We start from the raw sequence: 14,106 nt of genomic DNA, 5'->3' as shown, positions 1-14,106 counted from the left end.
ACACAACTTCTAATACGGCTGATGGTAAAAAGGAAACAGTAAAATAAATCAGATATCTAAAGTAAAAACAGGACGCAGGAGAGGAACTAAACTCCAAACCACAGAGATTCAGTTAGAAGCTACAGACGTACTGATAGCTGAACACACACATCACACAGTGATAATGGAACCTGGCACAACATGGCTTAACTCGGCACGGCCAAAAGTGCAGTGGGAAAAACCCATTTGTGTCCGTGGTGACGAGATATGAAAATGCAGAACTAGGACCTGAGGAACCTTTTAAATAACATACTTTTTAATCTTTTGGTTTTGGGGAAGGTATCAAGTCAAAGGGCTCAAGTCCGAGTGAAATCAGGAGTCACTGGTGTTAAAGTTGAGTTGCAAGTCTTTTCAATTTTGTCAAGTCTACAAATCAAATTTGTGACTGGAGTCCACACCTCTGACTGACAGTATAAAAAAGTTAAAATTACGTAATGATAACGATCCGACACAGCAAAAATGATTTCTATACATGACAGGAAGTTTATTCCCACTGTGCAACATTCAAACATTTTTTTTTGGGCCGGGAGACAAACAAGAAATGATGCATTTTAAATCTCCCCTTGTTCAGGGTTAGTAGAAAAAGAACTTAAGTGTGAGCAAGTGAAGCAGCATGAGCTTGCATCACTTGTTGCTCAAACAAGCAACAAGTGATGCAAGCGGTGCTGAAACACCACAGCGGTGTCCAAAATAAAAGAACATAACCACAATGTCCCCACCTGACTGACTCAGTGATAACGAATGTTTTAAATGATGTATTTGACAGTGAATAAAGCATCTCTGTGACTGACCTCTGCCGATGACCTGGTTGAGGTGGAGCAGCAGCTGCTCCCTGGCGATCACCACGTGCTGCACCTCAGTCAGCAGGTCAGGGTGGAGGCAGGATGGGTCGATGTGAACCGGGGCCATCAGCAGTGGGGACACCAGCTCGCCTTCCATCCCCAGACCCATCCCACCTCCCAGTGCTCCCAGTCTGGGGGACAGAAGCTCTCCATTGCCTCCGTAGATGGGAGGAGCCCCCCGGCATGTCTCGGGCCTGTCGGTGCCCTGATCTGGAGGAGCAGAGGAGGGGGTCAAAGGTCAGTGACTGTATCAGCAGGGCCTCCAGAGGTCAAGGTGATACATGATCAGAAAAGACGAGCTACAAAGGCAGAGAGGAACCTGACACGGTGACGGAGGGAAGCTGAGCTGGAAAAACAAAGTTTCTGATTTCTCCTGCTGATGTTAGTGCACGGAAAATGAATGTGACGAACTGCATGCAAAAATATCTAAAGCTCCTTCAAAGGAGGCGACAGAGAGGACGCACAGACATAATGGTGAGCTCAAATATGGACAATATATGAATTTCCAACCACTACACCTCGACTCCCCCTGAGGACAGGCATTAGTTCATTAGTAAATCTACCTGCTCACATTTTAAGCCTTTTAAGTCACTTTTAAGAGGTCAGAAAATGACTTTGCCATCATACTCAGGATCACAATACACTGACCCCCCCTCAACGCCCTCAGGATTCAAACATATGAAAACCAAAACCACAGGTGACTCTGAAGATTACACTTAGGTTTAGGAAGACAAGACTGGTGGTCAGCTCACTGGTGAGGAGAACACAGACTCTAAAATCATCCAGGACTGTTTATATTGGATTGCACATTATTTGCATCTCAGTGTTATCTAGTTTTTATTAACTGCTCCTACTGTCAGCGGTGAAATGTAACCAAGTACATTTACTCAAGTACAATTTTCAGGTACTTGTGCTTTACTTGTTTCCATTTTATACTACTTTATACTTCTGCTACATCTCAGAGACAAATATTGTACTTTGCACTAGAGAGTTACTCGTTACTCTACAAATTGCACACTGTGAACTTTTGAACATCCCCTGATTAATATTTTAGCACATTTCTGCACAAAACTAGCACGTGAAGATCTGCTGATCTCTTTCATTTTAAAACGGATACACTGAACTTACTTTTTTAAGTATTTTTTAATATTTCTTTTGTATTTTCTTTGGTTTCTGTCTCAGTGTTTCTCGACTATTACAGTACTGCTGTAATATTTTCATTCTCCTCTGTTGCTGGATTCGGATAAACTGGGATCTGAAGTAACTAAAATTAGTCCCACTTTTACCAGCTGCAACATTAGAGTAATGAACACAGTGAGCACTTGTACGTTTGGTACTTTAAGTAGTTTTTGGTCTAATCATTTTGTACTTTTACTCAATAAGATTATAAATGCCGGTCTTTCAGGTGTAACTGAGTATTTCTACACTGTGGTGTTGCTACTTTTATTTTAGTAAAGGATTCGACCACTGCCTGTTTGTTATTTTAGTCTTTTTGTAAATTGCACTCTTCCAACTTTGTACTGCAGCTGCTGCAGTGATTTCCATTCTTTCTCATCTTTGTATCAGCTTTGTGTTAAAACAGATCACAATTACATAAAAATCTGACACATGACCAGTGAACAAGATGGGATGTTTTTCAGTTTCCTGTCCACAGAAAGTGAAGTGAATGGACAATTCACCTGAAGGGAAATAAAGACTGTCAAAGTGTTTGAATTGACAGGCCACATTATGCAGAACAGAACCTGTTATTACCCACAGGTTACTCTGGATCGTGCTGGTAGCCTCAGTATTAGCATTTTTCTAATAAATAATTAAATAAATCACGATGTGTAAAATGAAATGAGTCACCTGCAGAGACGAACCCACCGAGAATTATCATTTATTCTGCAGCTCTCTGGAGCTTTTTAACCTTTTCTAGTTTCAGTTTCTCGGCACATTAACTCTGCTCTCATCAAACTCATTTCCAGCAACAGCAGGCTCATTTAGGCGAATCTGCATCATGAAAATCAACAATTATTTGATAGAGACTGGAAAAAGAGAGATGAGTGGTTTCTCTGCACAATCAAACGCAGATCAGAATCTCACGGCAAGGACACAGGACACACAGGAAGATGATCCAGGCGCTTGATAAATACATCAGCGAGGAAGGAAATATTAAAAAGCCTTTACTGTGGTGGATAAATTATTAAAAGAGCCAACATGTTTAATTAATTAAATATCAATTATTTGATCATTTTTGATGCCTGATAAAGATGATTATGAGGTAATATCTGAACTTATGGGGAATTTACTTTTTCAACAAAGATTCTTTGCAAATTTATGATTGTTTGTTTGTTATGATCATCAGAGATGAAACTGTTGAGGAAAGAGTAAACTGCACGAGTGTGTCTGTGTCATTTAATCTGACTGAGCTTTAACTTTAAGAAGGAAAACTGTGTCAATTAGTTTCAAAAATGTAATTAATTCAGATTCAGTTCTGGAGGAGTGAGCAGGGGGCGGTAACACTGAGGTTATGATGGTCTATATCGGGTACACGGATGATTTTGATCAGCTGATTAAAAAAAATAAAAAACTTACATTTCCTGAGGGCTGCGGGTGTTAGTTCAGAACATGTAAGGCATGCACTGCTAGCGTAGCGTTCAGCCCCACAGGGAGGGGAGCAGGTAGAGGGGAGGGAGGGAGTGAGGGGGGGAAGAAGATGTCATGTGAGCAGTGGGGGAGGGGCTTATCTGGTTGACGTACCCTCCAGCAGGGTTGTTCTATAGTCGACTGACTCGTGGGAGACCATTTCGTTAGTGGGGCTGACGCTCCTCGCGTTAGCCAGCCTGTCCAGATGCTGGATGTGACCCCGGCCATCATACCACACCTCAGACAGATCTAGAAGTGAAGTGAGGGAGGGGGAGGAGAGAGGAAGGAAGGATAGAGACATAAGGGGATAAGAGGGTGCGTAGGAGGAAAGGAGGGAGACAGGATGATGAGACAGAGAGAGAGAAAGAGGGATGGAAACAAGTGATGGAGAGAGTGAGGGAGGTGAGTGATGAAGGATGAGGGGAAAGATAAAGGGGAGGGGAAGAGATGAGAGAATTACTAAGAAAGGCAAAGCGTTTCACCAGTGCGCCCCCACACACAAACTCACTGTACACCCACCAGGCAAAACAAAACCCAGCAGATACACATGCACACAGGTTAGAGAGGACACACTGAACTCCTGCTGCTGTATATACTTATATACTGTACACACACACACACACACACACACACACACACACACACACACACACACACTAATACTAATGCACACACACAGGGGCTGGGGTCAATTCACTTTTAATTCAACTTGTCCAGCAGATTAACTGCATGAAACTATGATGGACTTCCCTCTAATAGAACATCACATCACATGCAGCGTGTTATAAATAAATTCAAAATGGAAGCTTCTGTATTTTTCAACCTGGACTCTACTGTAACAGGTTTCTGTGTCTGAGTGACTCATGGAGACAACAGTTTTTTAAACTGATCAAGTATCGAGAGACAGCTGCAGCCACAGTGCCTTAAAGCCTCCTACAGACCATGAGACTTTATCCATCCGTCCATTTTCATCCACTTAACCAAGGTAAGCAAAGCACCCCAGACATCCCTCTTCCCAGTGACACTTTCCAGCTCCTCCTGGGGGACTCCAAGGCGTTCCCAGGCCAGATGAGATACGTAATTGCTGCAGTGTGTTCTGGTTCTGCCAGTTGGACGTGCCTGGAACACCTCTACCAGGAGGGGCCCAGGAGGATCCTGATCAGATGCCGAAACGACTTCAACTGACCCCTTTTGACACAAAGGAGCAGCGGCTCAACTCCGAGCTCCCTCTGGGTGTCCGAGCTCCTCCCCCTATCTCTAAGGCTGAGCCCAGACATGCTACAGAGGAAACTCATTTCAGCTGCTTGTATCTATGATCTCATTCTTTCAGTCACTACCCAGAGCTCATGACCATAGGTGAGGGCTGGGACGTAGATGGACCAGGAAATCGAAAGTTTCGCCTTCCAGCTCAGCTCCCTCTTCACCACGATAATCCGGCGCAGCGCCTGCATCACTGCAGAAGCTGCACCATACCGCGATCCATCTCACGCTCCATTCTACCCTCACTCATGAACAAGACCCCGAGATACCTGAACTCCCCTCGCCTGAGGCAGTAACTCTCCCCTAACCCAGAGGGAACAACCCACCGTTTTCTGGCCTCAGATTTGGAGGTGCTGACTCTCATCCAAACTGCTTCCTCTATATCAATCTTATAAGTTAAGTGCAGCTTCACTGTGGTCCAGTTTAAAGAATGGTTGTCTCCATTTGGCACAAAAACATAGAAAACAGGGTCCAGATTAAAAAAAACTAACCAAGTTTTCTTTTTAAAGTCTGCTTCTGACTCTTGCTGCTAATTTGTCAATATTTTGGCCCAAACATAGCTGCTGAAACATTTCACAACCGAACCAGACCTGACTGCAGAGTCTGACTGAAATCATATTACAGAGCAGATGACATAAAGCGAAATCGATGCCAGTCGGTCACCGTCTCAGATTAAAGCTGAGTTTAGGATGTCGCAGAAGTGAACTGACCTTTGACCCCATGACCCCACCACGACCCTGGCGTCGCAGCTCTTACCATCAATGTGTTTGTTCCGTCTCCACATGAGCAGCGTTCCCAGCAGCATCAGCAGCAGGGTGACACACACGCAGCCAACGATCAGGCCTGTGTAGTCCTGCTCCTGAGCCAGCGTCACTTTGCCCAGATGTCTGATGGAGTCCGCCTGGCGCCACTGAAACAAGTCAAGGAGGTTTGGGGTGTCATGAAGTGAAGGACGCAGATTTTAAGAACACGGATGATCACTACTGAATAAGGGTGACCCTGAATAAGCGCTCGACGCTGCAGCAAAATGTTGTTATGAAACGAAGGATCGGCACGATTCAAGCTGTCTGTCTGAAATGTCTTTGCAGCCGTCACTTCATGGACAAATAGCTGGACACAGCCTGCATGGAATTCACAGTCATGCCTGCAAATATTTGGGCAGTGATTTGTTTTTCATTGTTTTATCTCTGTATCAGGGGCGTAAATACAGACAGTGCAGGCAGTGCAGTTGCCCTGGGGCCCATGAAGTGGGGGGCCCATAGAGAGGTGGACCTCCAACAATGTGTCGGTGGAGAATGGGCCCTTATGTGTGACTGCCACCTTGAAAATATGTCTGTGTTCAAAGAAGAACTCTCATTTAATTAAAAACAGTGCCATTTGTTTTATGCGCCCCTAAAAAAGGCAAACCCATCTCTGTCATGTGTATTTATTTTTTTTATTTTTGTAAAATTACTTTATATCAACTATTAAAATTGATATATAAATGTATAACTTCTTAATTTCTTATTTTCTGTGGTATTTTTGTTCTATACAGATATGCAGTGATGATTGCTGGGTTACATGTATGTTGATGTTATCCAGTGTCAAGTCTGTGATCATGTGACGAGATGATATGTGCAGGATAACGTACATAGGACCTGTCATAACAGCGTGCACTGGAGCTACTCTACATCACTGCTCCACACACATCACAGTGGATCAGGGTTAAAGGGAAATTTCGGTTTATTTCAACCTGTCTCCTATCGTCCTAAATTTGTTTCAAGTGACCAGTGACATAAAAATAATAGTTAGCATGTTAGCCGTTAGCCTAGATACAGCCGGGGCGCATAGTAGCGTCAGACCTGTTAAAACGTAAGTGAACGGGCAACCTTCAAGTGCAAAGTTAGTCCACTAAACAAGCTTTTTTTCCACAAAGACCGCCTCATATCGTTAGGATAAATGTCAGAGAACATATAGAAAACGACATGTAAACGTGTTGTCTTACCTTACCGGTGTGCTGCCATGTTTGTTTACCATTTAGCTCTGCTTTCCAAAGCGCGGCCGAAATATCGCGAGAACAAGCAGCGATCTCATACCGTGCCTGAAATCTCGCGAGAACAAGCAGCAACAGCTGGAAGGCAGAACCGGACAGTAGCCTGAAAAGTTCATTCATTTATTTTATGAAAGATTTATAGAATAATGGCTGACTTTTTGCCAGACTTCGACTTTGTGGAGGAGGAATTTGATTTTGCAGAGTTTGATGGCCGCCCTTATTTATTTGAGCCAGAATACACTGACGAAGAGCTTCGTGAAATTGAAGAACGGAGGAGGAGAGAGAGAGAGGCGCAACAGGTAGAGGACGAGAGAGGAGGAATGGCTGCTGCAAGGCTGCGTAGCTCTGGAGATTGGTGGTGTACCTGTGAATGCTGTGCCCCAGTGCCCACAGAAGAGGAATGCCTCTGTTGCAAGGAATGGGACCGGTTGCAGCCTTATTTTCAAGGTCTGGATGTGACCGAGGACGAGACACCTCCACCTGGAGTAGTATCCAGCTGGGCTTTATCTAGAGCTCGCGAGATTTCAGGCACGGTATGAGATCGCTGCTTGTTCTCGCGATATTTCGGCCGCGCTTTGGAAAGCAGAGCTAAATGGTAAACAAACATGGCAGCACACCGGTAAGGTAAGACAACACGTTTACATGTCGTTTTCTATATGTTCTCTGACATTTATCCTAACGATATGAGGCGGTCTTTGTGGAAAAAAAGCTTGTTTAGTGGACTAACTTTGCACTTGAAGGTTGCCCGTTCACTTACGTTTTAACAGGTCTGACGCTACTATGCGCCCCGGCTGTATCTAGGCTAACGGCTAACATGCTAACTATTATTTTTATGTCACTAGTCACTTGAAACAAATTAAGGACGATAGGAGACAGGTTGAAATAAACCGAAATTTCCCTTTAATTGTGTTCATTGTTCCACCATTTTAGTTCATTTTTAACAACTCTCGTACTTGTATTGTTACGCTATTGGGCACTGGGTTTTATTTTCTGCTCCTTAAACACTTTATATCTTGTATATTTTGAATATTTTGACTGATACTTAAAACCCCATTGTTTTAAAAACCGGGCCCTGTGTGTGACTCTGACCCGGGGAGCCCACTGGTTTTTCTGGTTTGTGAATGTTAATTTGTGTTACTGTAATTTGACGCATCCTCTGGCACAAGAATTTCCTTTAGGATCAATACAGTTCTGCTGAATTGAATTAAATTGAAATATGTTTAAATCCATTACACATTTTATATTTAATAAGTTCTTGCTAACTTGTCTGATTATGTCCTGTTCTCCTAAAGTTGTCGCACACTGTAGTACAGCGCCAAAAACACACTTAGTGTCTGCAGTGCGTGAAGGCAGATGCTTGATAAACAATGACTGTATCCATGATTCATACAGTATGTCATGCATGGCATATACACAAGCATTTAAGAGGCATGAAACTGGCATTCAGACATATGGTATGCAATAACACACACACACACACACACACACACACACACACACACACACACACACAGCCTGTTGCCACAGGCTGGAGGCAGATTACATCAGTGATATTGCTTCTGCCGTTATTAGGTTTAGTGGAAATGAGGTTTCTACTGCCTGCTGCTGCAGATGGGACGCTGTGTGTGTGTGTGTGTGTGTGTGTGTGTAGGTCTGTGGAGCTGAGAGATATTGGCTGACCATCCCCTGAGATACAGGCTTTCCTCTGAGGGCCAGTTCACAAGTCAACAGTGATGAGGCTGATAACGTCTGGTCTGGAGCACGCCGCTGTTTCACCACAAGGATATTATATCTAAGGACGACATGAGGACGTCTGAAGCGCAGCATCTAATATTAGTTTGTATCATAAAGGTTAGACATTGCTCTTATCAGAACTCTTATAACCTGCTGGGATGTTTGGAGTTTGTAACAAACAAGGCTGCTCGATTTATTGAGGAAGTCTCAGAACACACAATATGAGTTACATTTTAGTTTGAAAACCAGTATAATATTGGATCAGTGTGTGATGTTATGTCGTCTATATGAATCTCTTCCTGAGCTACTTCTACTTCAGGTTGATCTGCTATATTTGCAGGAATGTCTTTTTATGATCCCTTTCTATCAAGCGTGAACTCAACCTTACATGAGTTCAGTGAGAGTTTTATCCAGTCAGTGTGAAATTACTGTCAGCCCCACTGCTCAAAACATCCCTAATCTTGTAGTTGCTTTGCATTCTGGTATGTTTAGGGTACAGGCATTGATCTTTTTACCTCTTCTAAGATGGATTCCTCTCTGTATAAATGTTGAATATTGGTCCAAAATGTTATTTTTGAGGCCCTCTGTCTTTTCTGATCGAACTCTGTTGTTGATTTTCTACATCGCTGAAACATTTCCTGCTGTCAGACTCCACTGAAGCTGCTGGAAATACGTTGACACGGGGCTATGGTTTGTACATTTTGGCCAGTTATCCACAAAAAGATTTAAAATGCACCAAACAAATAAAAAGGACTTGGAAACAAGGAACCACGAGCTCTAACACTGTCATTTACAGTGAGTTTTATCAATTATATGTATTTACTGACTCAAACAAAGGTTATAATAAGTTGGACAGCTGTTACATTTTAACCTCTTGATGTTTTTTGCACACACACACAAACACCTAACCTAGATGTGCAACTCTGAGCAAGGAAGAGACAGAAACTTTGAACTTCGTAAGGGTGTGTGGTTGTGTTGCTTGCTATGATGCATTCATTTAATGGTATCATTGGTTGCCTTTTTTGTGGTGGTGCTGGTGTTAAAGAGTTCACACCAAACACGTGAATTATTTTTGCGTCGCCTTACTCGCTAGAATATTTTGTATTGACTTGCATCGTGTGAAATCGCAGCATCGATGAATGAACTTCCACCAGTATGATCTCGGTGTCATACGTCCCTGAAGGATCTCAATGCTGATTGGCTATTGCGGTGTAATTGGTCATTGAAGTTCAGATTTTTCAACTCTCGCGAATAGGCATATGACGCAAAATCACGTCACTCGCCTCATTTCTGCGGCTTAATTCCAGTCATTTGTGTTTCATCCATCACACTGCCCGGCGGGAATTCGTGTCTGTTGTTTTCTTCATGTTCTCTGTGAACACAACACTATTCTGTTGGGTGTTCTCGGTACTTCCCAAACAGCTTTTTCCATCAGGTACCTGAACTGAAACTTATCTATGTCGCCACAAAGCCAGACTCCATTGACAAAAACAGTCATTTTAGTCCAGCCTGCTTCTCCAAACTGGGGCATGCCGACTGACATCTACTATGGATAAATACCTAATACAACCCCACTTCAAAAAATCTGAACTCTAGCTTTATCTGTGAGGGGAAAACATCAAAATACTAAGAATTTTCGTAAAAATTTTACAACTAGGAGCATCTCTGTCCGAGGAAGCTTTGTGAATATGACCCCAGGTTGACAAACAGTGTCATACTGCTCTCTCTGGATGAAAGCTTGAAGTCAGTTGACGCTGGGTGTGGTCTGACGTTTTTTTTGTTGCACCTGTGACCACACCCAACAGTGATGTCACAGAGTCCTGGAGTACATCTGTACACTGTTGCAGCAAGCTGAGAGGCTAACCACTGGAGGTCAGTAAAAACAAGATTTTCAGAGGGTGTTAAGTTACTCTTTAATCCTTCAATCCACATTTTAAATGAATTAAAATGTTTTACGATCACTGATATCTCTTTTTTCACAGCATGAGTCACAGGTGATAAACGTCTGTCCTGTTTAAACCCTCATTAATAAACACCAGTGGGACATTTCTGCGCTGTGCGTCCGCCTCTCGTGACTCAGAGGATGCTTGACTTATATTCAAGTGACAAGACAGCTGGATGCTGAGCCGTCTCACTCAACACACTTTATAATAAATTCTCCCCGAGCTGGTTTTTATAAGGGACTGCATTAGGACAGGAGAGTTACTGAAGTATCCTGTAAATGATCTGGAACGCCGGAGGAATGTGGTGTTTTCCATGAAATTCCCACAGTGCAGAATGAAGAGCTCAATATGGCCGACAGCAGAATGATCCTGTTACTGCTTCAGAAAAGTCACACAGTCTGTTTTATCATTGTCAAACTGGGATCTAAGAAATGAAATTAGGAAATAAATTGGATAAAACTTGAACATCTTATTAATTTATAACTAATTCAATTTCAATTAAATATACTGAAAATAATTCTGATAAAAACTGTGCACATATTCTTTCCATCTATCATCACAGTGTGTTATGTCGTTGCAGCCTCTTCCTCCTCAGGAGCAGGTGCTGTGATATGATATGATATGATACCTTTTATTGCTGAAATTCCTCCCGTGAGCCTGATAATACAAACAGTGGGGAATTCTCATATGAGTGCATTATAAGTGGCTTTATGGATCTCTGCTGTGTTGTTTCTAAATGCCTCAGAGCAGATGTTTGACACAGAATATCTAGTTTAGACATCACAAAAGACTGAGACTCTTTGCAACTCCAGGACTTTGTCTTCAACTTCTGATTTTCAAACGTCAGAGGGTAAGTTTTTAAAAATCTAATAACTAATTATGGTGGACGGAGGATAATGCTTTTTCCGCCAGTCACTCAGGGAGGTTCAAGGAAATATTGGTAGCTTCAGGAGGGTCAAAATAAAGTTACACTCCAGCCAACCTTGAAGCAAAAAAAAGGCCTTTCCTTTAGGTCCGGCGCTCTGTTGACTCAGTGAGTTTTAGCGCCACATTTCAAAATGCTATTCTTAAAAAGGTGATGAAATTTTTTAACGTTTTGTGTTATAAATGTCTTTTATTCCTGTTGGTTTTGCCGACAGACCGCTGGCTAACTGCGTTAACATGTGACAACATAGCGCCCACTGTCCACCCTACAGTCTCCACAGTTAGCTAATGTTAGCCTTGGCTGCTCTGCACTGTGCACCACCTGGTTTGGGTGGAGTCAAACTTGGGACGCTGCTCATTTGCATTACCACTGGTAACCCGCCATCAGGACGACAATGCTGCGTAAACACTGTGTCCCTCTAGTCTTCCCCACACAGCCACAGTGAGTAAGCGGCTTCATTTTGAGCCGCAAAACCCCTTTAGCATTGTTAACTTGTTAGCACCACTAGCTGCTAACAGTGCTAACATAGTTAACCATGCTAAAGAGAGTGTGCTGCTTTTTCACAGGGGCGACTTTGAGGGAGAACGGAGGGAACTAAAGACTAGCAAAATTAACAGACAGACCGACATGTGTAACCAGTTTCCAACCAATTAAGTGTTGACACACCTTGTTTGAAACAAGCTGATTTTGTTTGTTAGTTCTTTACCTTATTTTGCAGCTAATTTTGTGTGCCAGGATTTATTTTAGCTAATTTTCTTCTGTCACTTACTTTACATTTATCTACTGTAGCAACTGGCTTTTTGTGTGATTATGGAAAAAGTCAATAAAAAGTTTAATTACAAAAAGAAACAAGTGAATTTGAGTCAGATAAAGGTCAAAATGATCTCACCATATTGGCAGAGTCTCTTCTTTCAAGATGTTTTAAAAGGGAAACATCATTTTAATAAGACAGATTTGAAGTTCAAGAGTGAATTAATTTACGGTTTTTACAGGACACAGGTTGTTGCATCACTCTGAGTGCTGTGATAGAAACCTGTTTACATTCTCGTTTTCTTTACTTTGAGGGATAATGACCTAATTCACTAACATGCAAATTAAATTTATCTGAACATCAATAAACACTTTAACACACCCTAACACACATACACACACACACACACACACACCCTGCACTGCCGTCCAAACACCACTTCAAACACACACTGAGGCTTTTCTCTGCTGTCAACATGGAGCGCGGCTAGAACAAGACAGCTATTGAGCGGAGTGAAGAGTGTGTGTGTGGGTGTGTGTGTGGGTGTGGATGTGTATTTGTGGTGAACTGGGTGTTTCTATAAACAAAAGGCTGCGTTAATTAAAAAAAGTATCTTTGTTGAATAACTGCTGCACAGGTTATGGAGAGGTGGAGTGTATGTATAGGTGCGTACACCTGTGTGTGTGTGTGTGTGTGTGTGTGTGTGTGTGCACCTGTGTATGAATCTCTATACAGGGTTTTATTGTCTGTTTGTGTATCGGCTGTCAGTGCAAACTGAAAAGCACATCGCATGTGTCCTGGAGTCTGTGAAGTGCAGGTGTGTCTCACCTCCACCTGCAGCTCCTTGGAGGTGGCGGCCTGCAGCTCGGTGGGGACGGTGCACTCCAGAGTGTTTCCAATCAGAGTCAGACTCTCACAGCTGTGGTTGGAAACGGTCAGAACCTGACACTTCATCGCCTCCCGGTCCATCCGGTCACCCTGCAGTGGAGGGGAGAGGTGGAAAGAAAGAGGGGACACAGAGGGAGATGGGGGAGGAGGGAGAGCAAAAGAGAAGAAGAAAGGATAGAGATACAGGAAGAGAGAGGAGGGAGACATACGAGGTCAACAGATGCAACTATTACGAAGGTCAAAGGTCAGTGCATCCAGACAGTAGCTGGAACAACCTCATGGTTTCATTTTAAATGAAGGAGACAACAAACTATTTAAAGTGTAAAATAAAATGTCAAAATTAAAGCTCATTTGTGATCTTTATGTGGAAAGATACCCGTCAGTCACCCAAGCTGCAGGAGAGAGGAGCATCACTGAGATACGTCACATTAAACCTCTCAATGCAGGTGATTCTGCTGTCAGGTGAGGTCCAACAGGAAGGAAGGATGCGTAAAAATATAGGAGTAAGGAGTACCCAGACAAACAGGAATTCACCAATATAACATGGTGGACAGAAATGTGATTGGATGTAATTTGGGAATACACACAATTAAAACACAAATGCCCCTTTTACACAGAGATCACGCTGTAGAGCCACTATGAAGTTACGCTGCCTGACTGTTAACAAACTCACAAGGTTTCATATATGTCTCCTACTGCACTTTAAAGAGTTGAGTTGGCTTTAGCTTGTAATTACATGTATTGTTGTACAGTGGAAATGTTTCAATTGGGCTCAGGTCCTAAACTACTGCCATGTTTAAGGCTCAGACAGAAACTCTGCAGGTTTATGTTGTGTCTGGCTCAGAGGTGGGTAGAGTAGCCAAATATTGTACTCAAGTAAGAGTACTGATACTTTAGAACAATATTACTCAAGTAAAAGTAAAAAGTAGTCATCCAAATAATTACTTGAGTAAGAGTAAAAGAGTATTTGGTGAAAAAACTACTCAAGTACTGAGTAACTGTTGAGTAACGTCTGATTTATTTGTAAAATAAGAACATGAACGTAATCAATCAATCAAAAATAA

General features: G+C 42.6%; 1 protein-coding gene across 1 annotated transcript in view; it reads right to left on the bottom strand.

Annotated features, from left to right (window-relative positions):
• Positions 1–648: 648 nt before the first annotated feature.
• The window catches only part of met (MET proto-oncogene, receptor tyrosine kinase), an 86,459-nt gene continuing 73,001 nt past the window's right edge, over positions 649–14,106 (bottom strand). Inside the window, exons 12-15 of the mRNA XM_050072845.1 lie at positions 12,983–13,132; positions 5,526–5,679; positions 3,624–3,758; positions 649–1,091 (exon numbers count right to left, since the gene is read on the bottom strand). Of these exons, the coding sequence (XP_049928802.1) occupies positions 664–1,091; positions 3,624–3,758; positions 5,526–5,679; positions 12,983–13,132 (867 nt within the window). The 3' untranslated portion in view covers positions 649–663. The remainder of the gene's footprint in view (positions 1,092–3,623; positions 3,759–5,525; positions 5,680–12,982; positions 13,133–14,106) is intronic.

This window comes from Epinephelus moara, chromosome 20, assembly GCF_006386435.1.
Source record: "Epinephelus moara isolate mb chromosome 20, YSFRI_EMoa_1.0, whole genome shotgun sequence".
In the NCBI taxonomy this organism is placed as follows: Eukaryota; Metazoa; Chordata; class Actinopteri; order Perciformes; family Serranidae; genus Epinephelus; species Epinephelus moara.
This window is presented reverse-complemented; position numbering and strand designations above follow the sequence as displayed.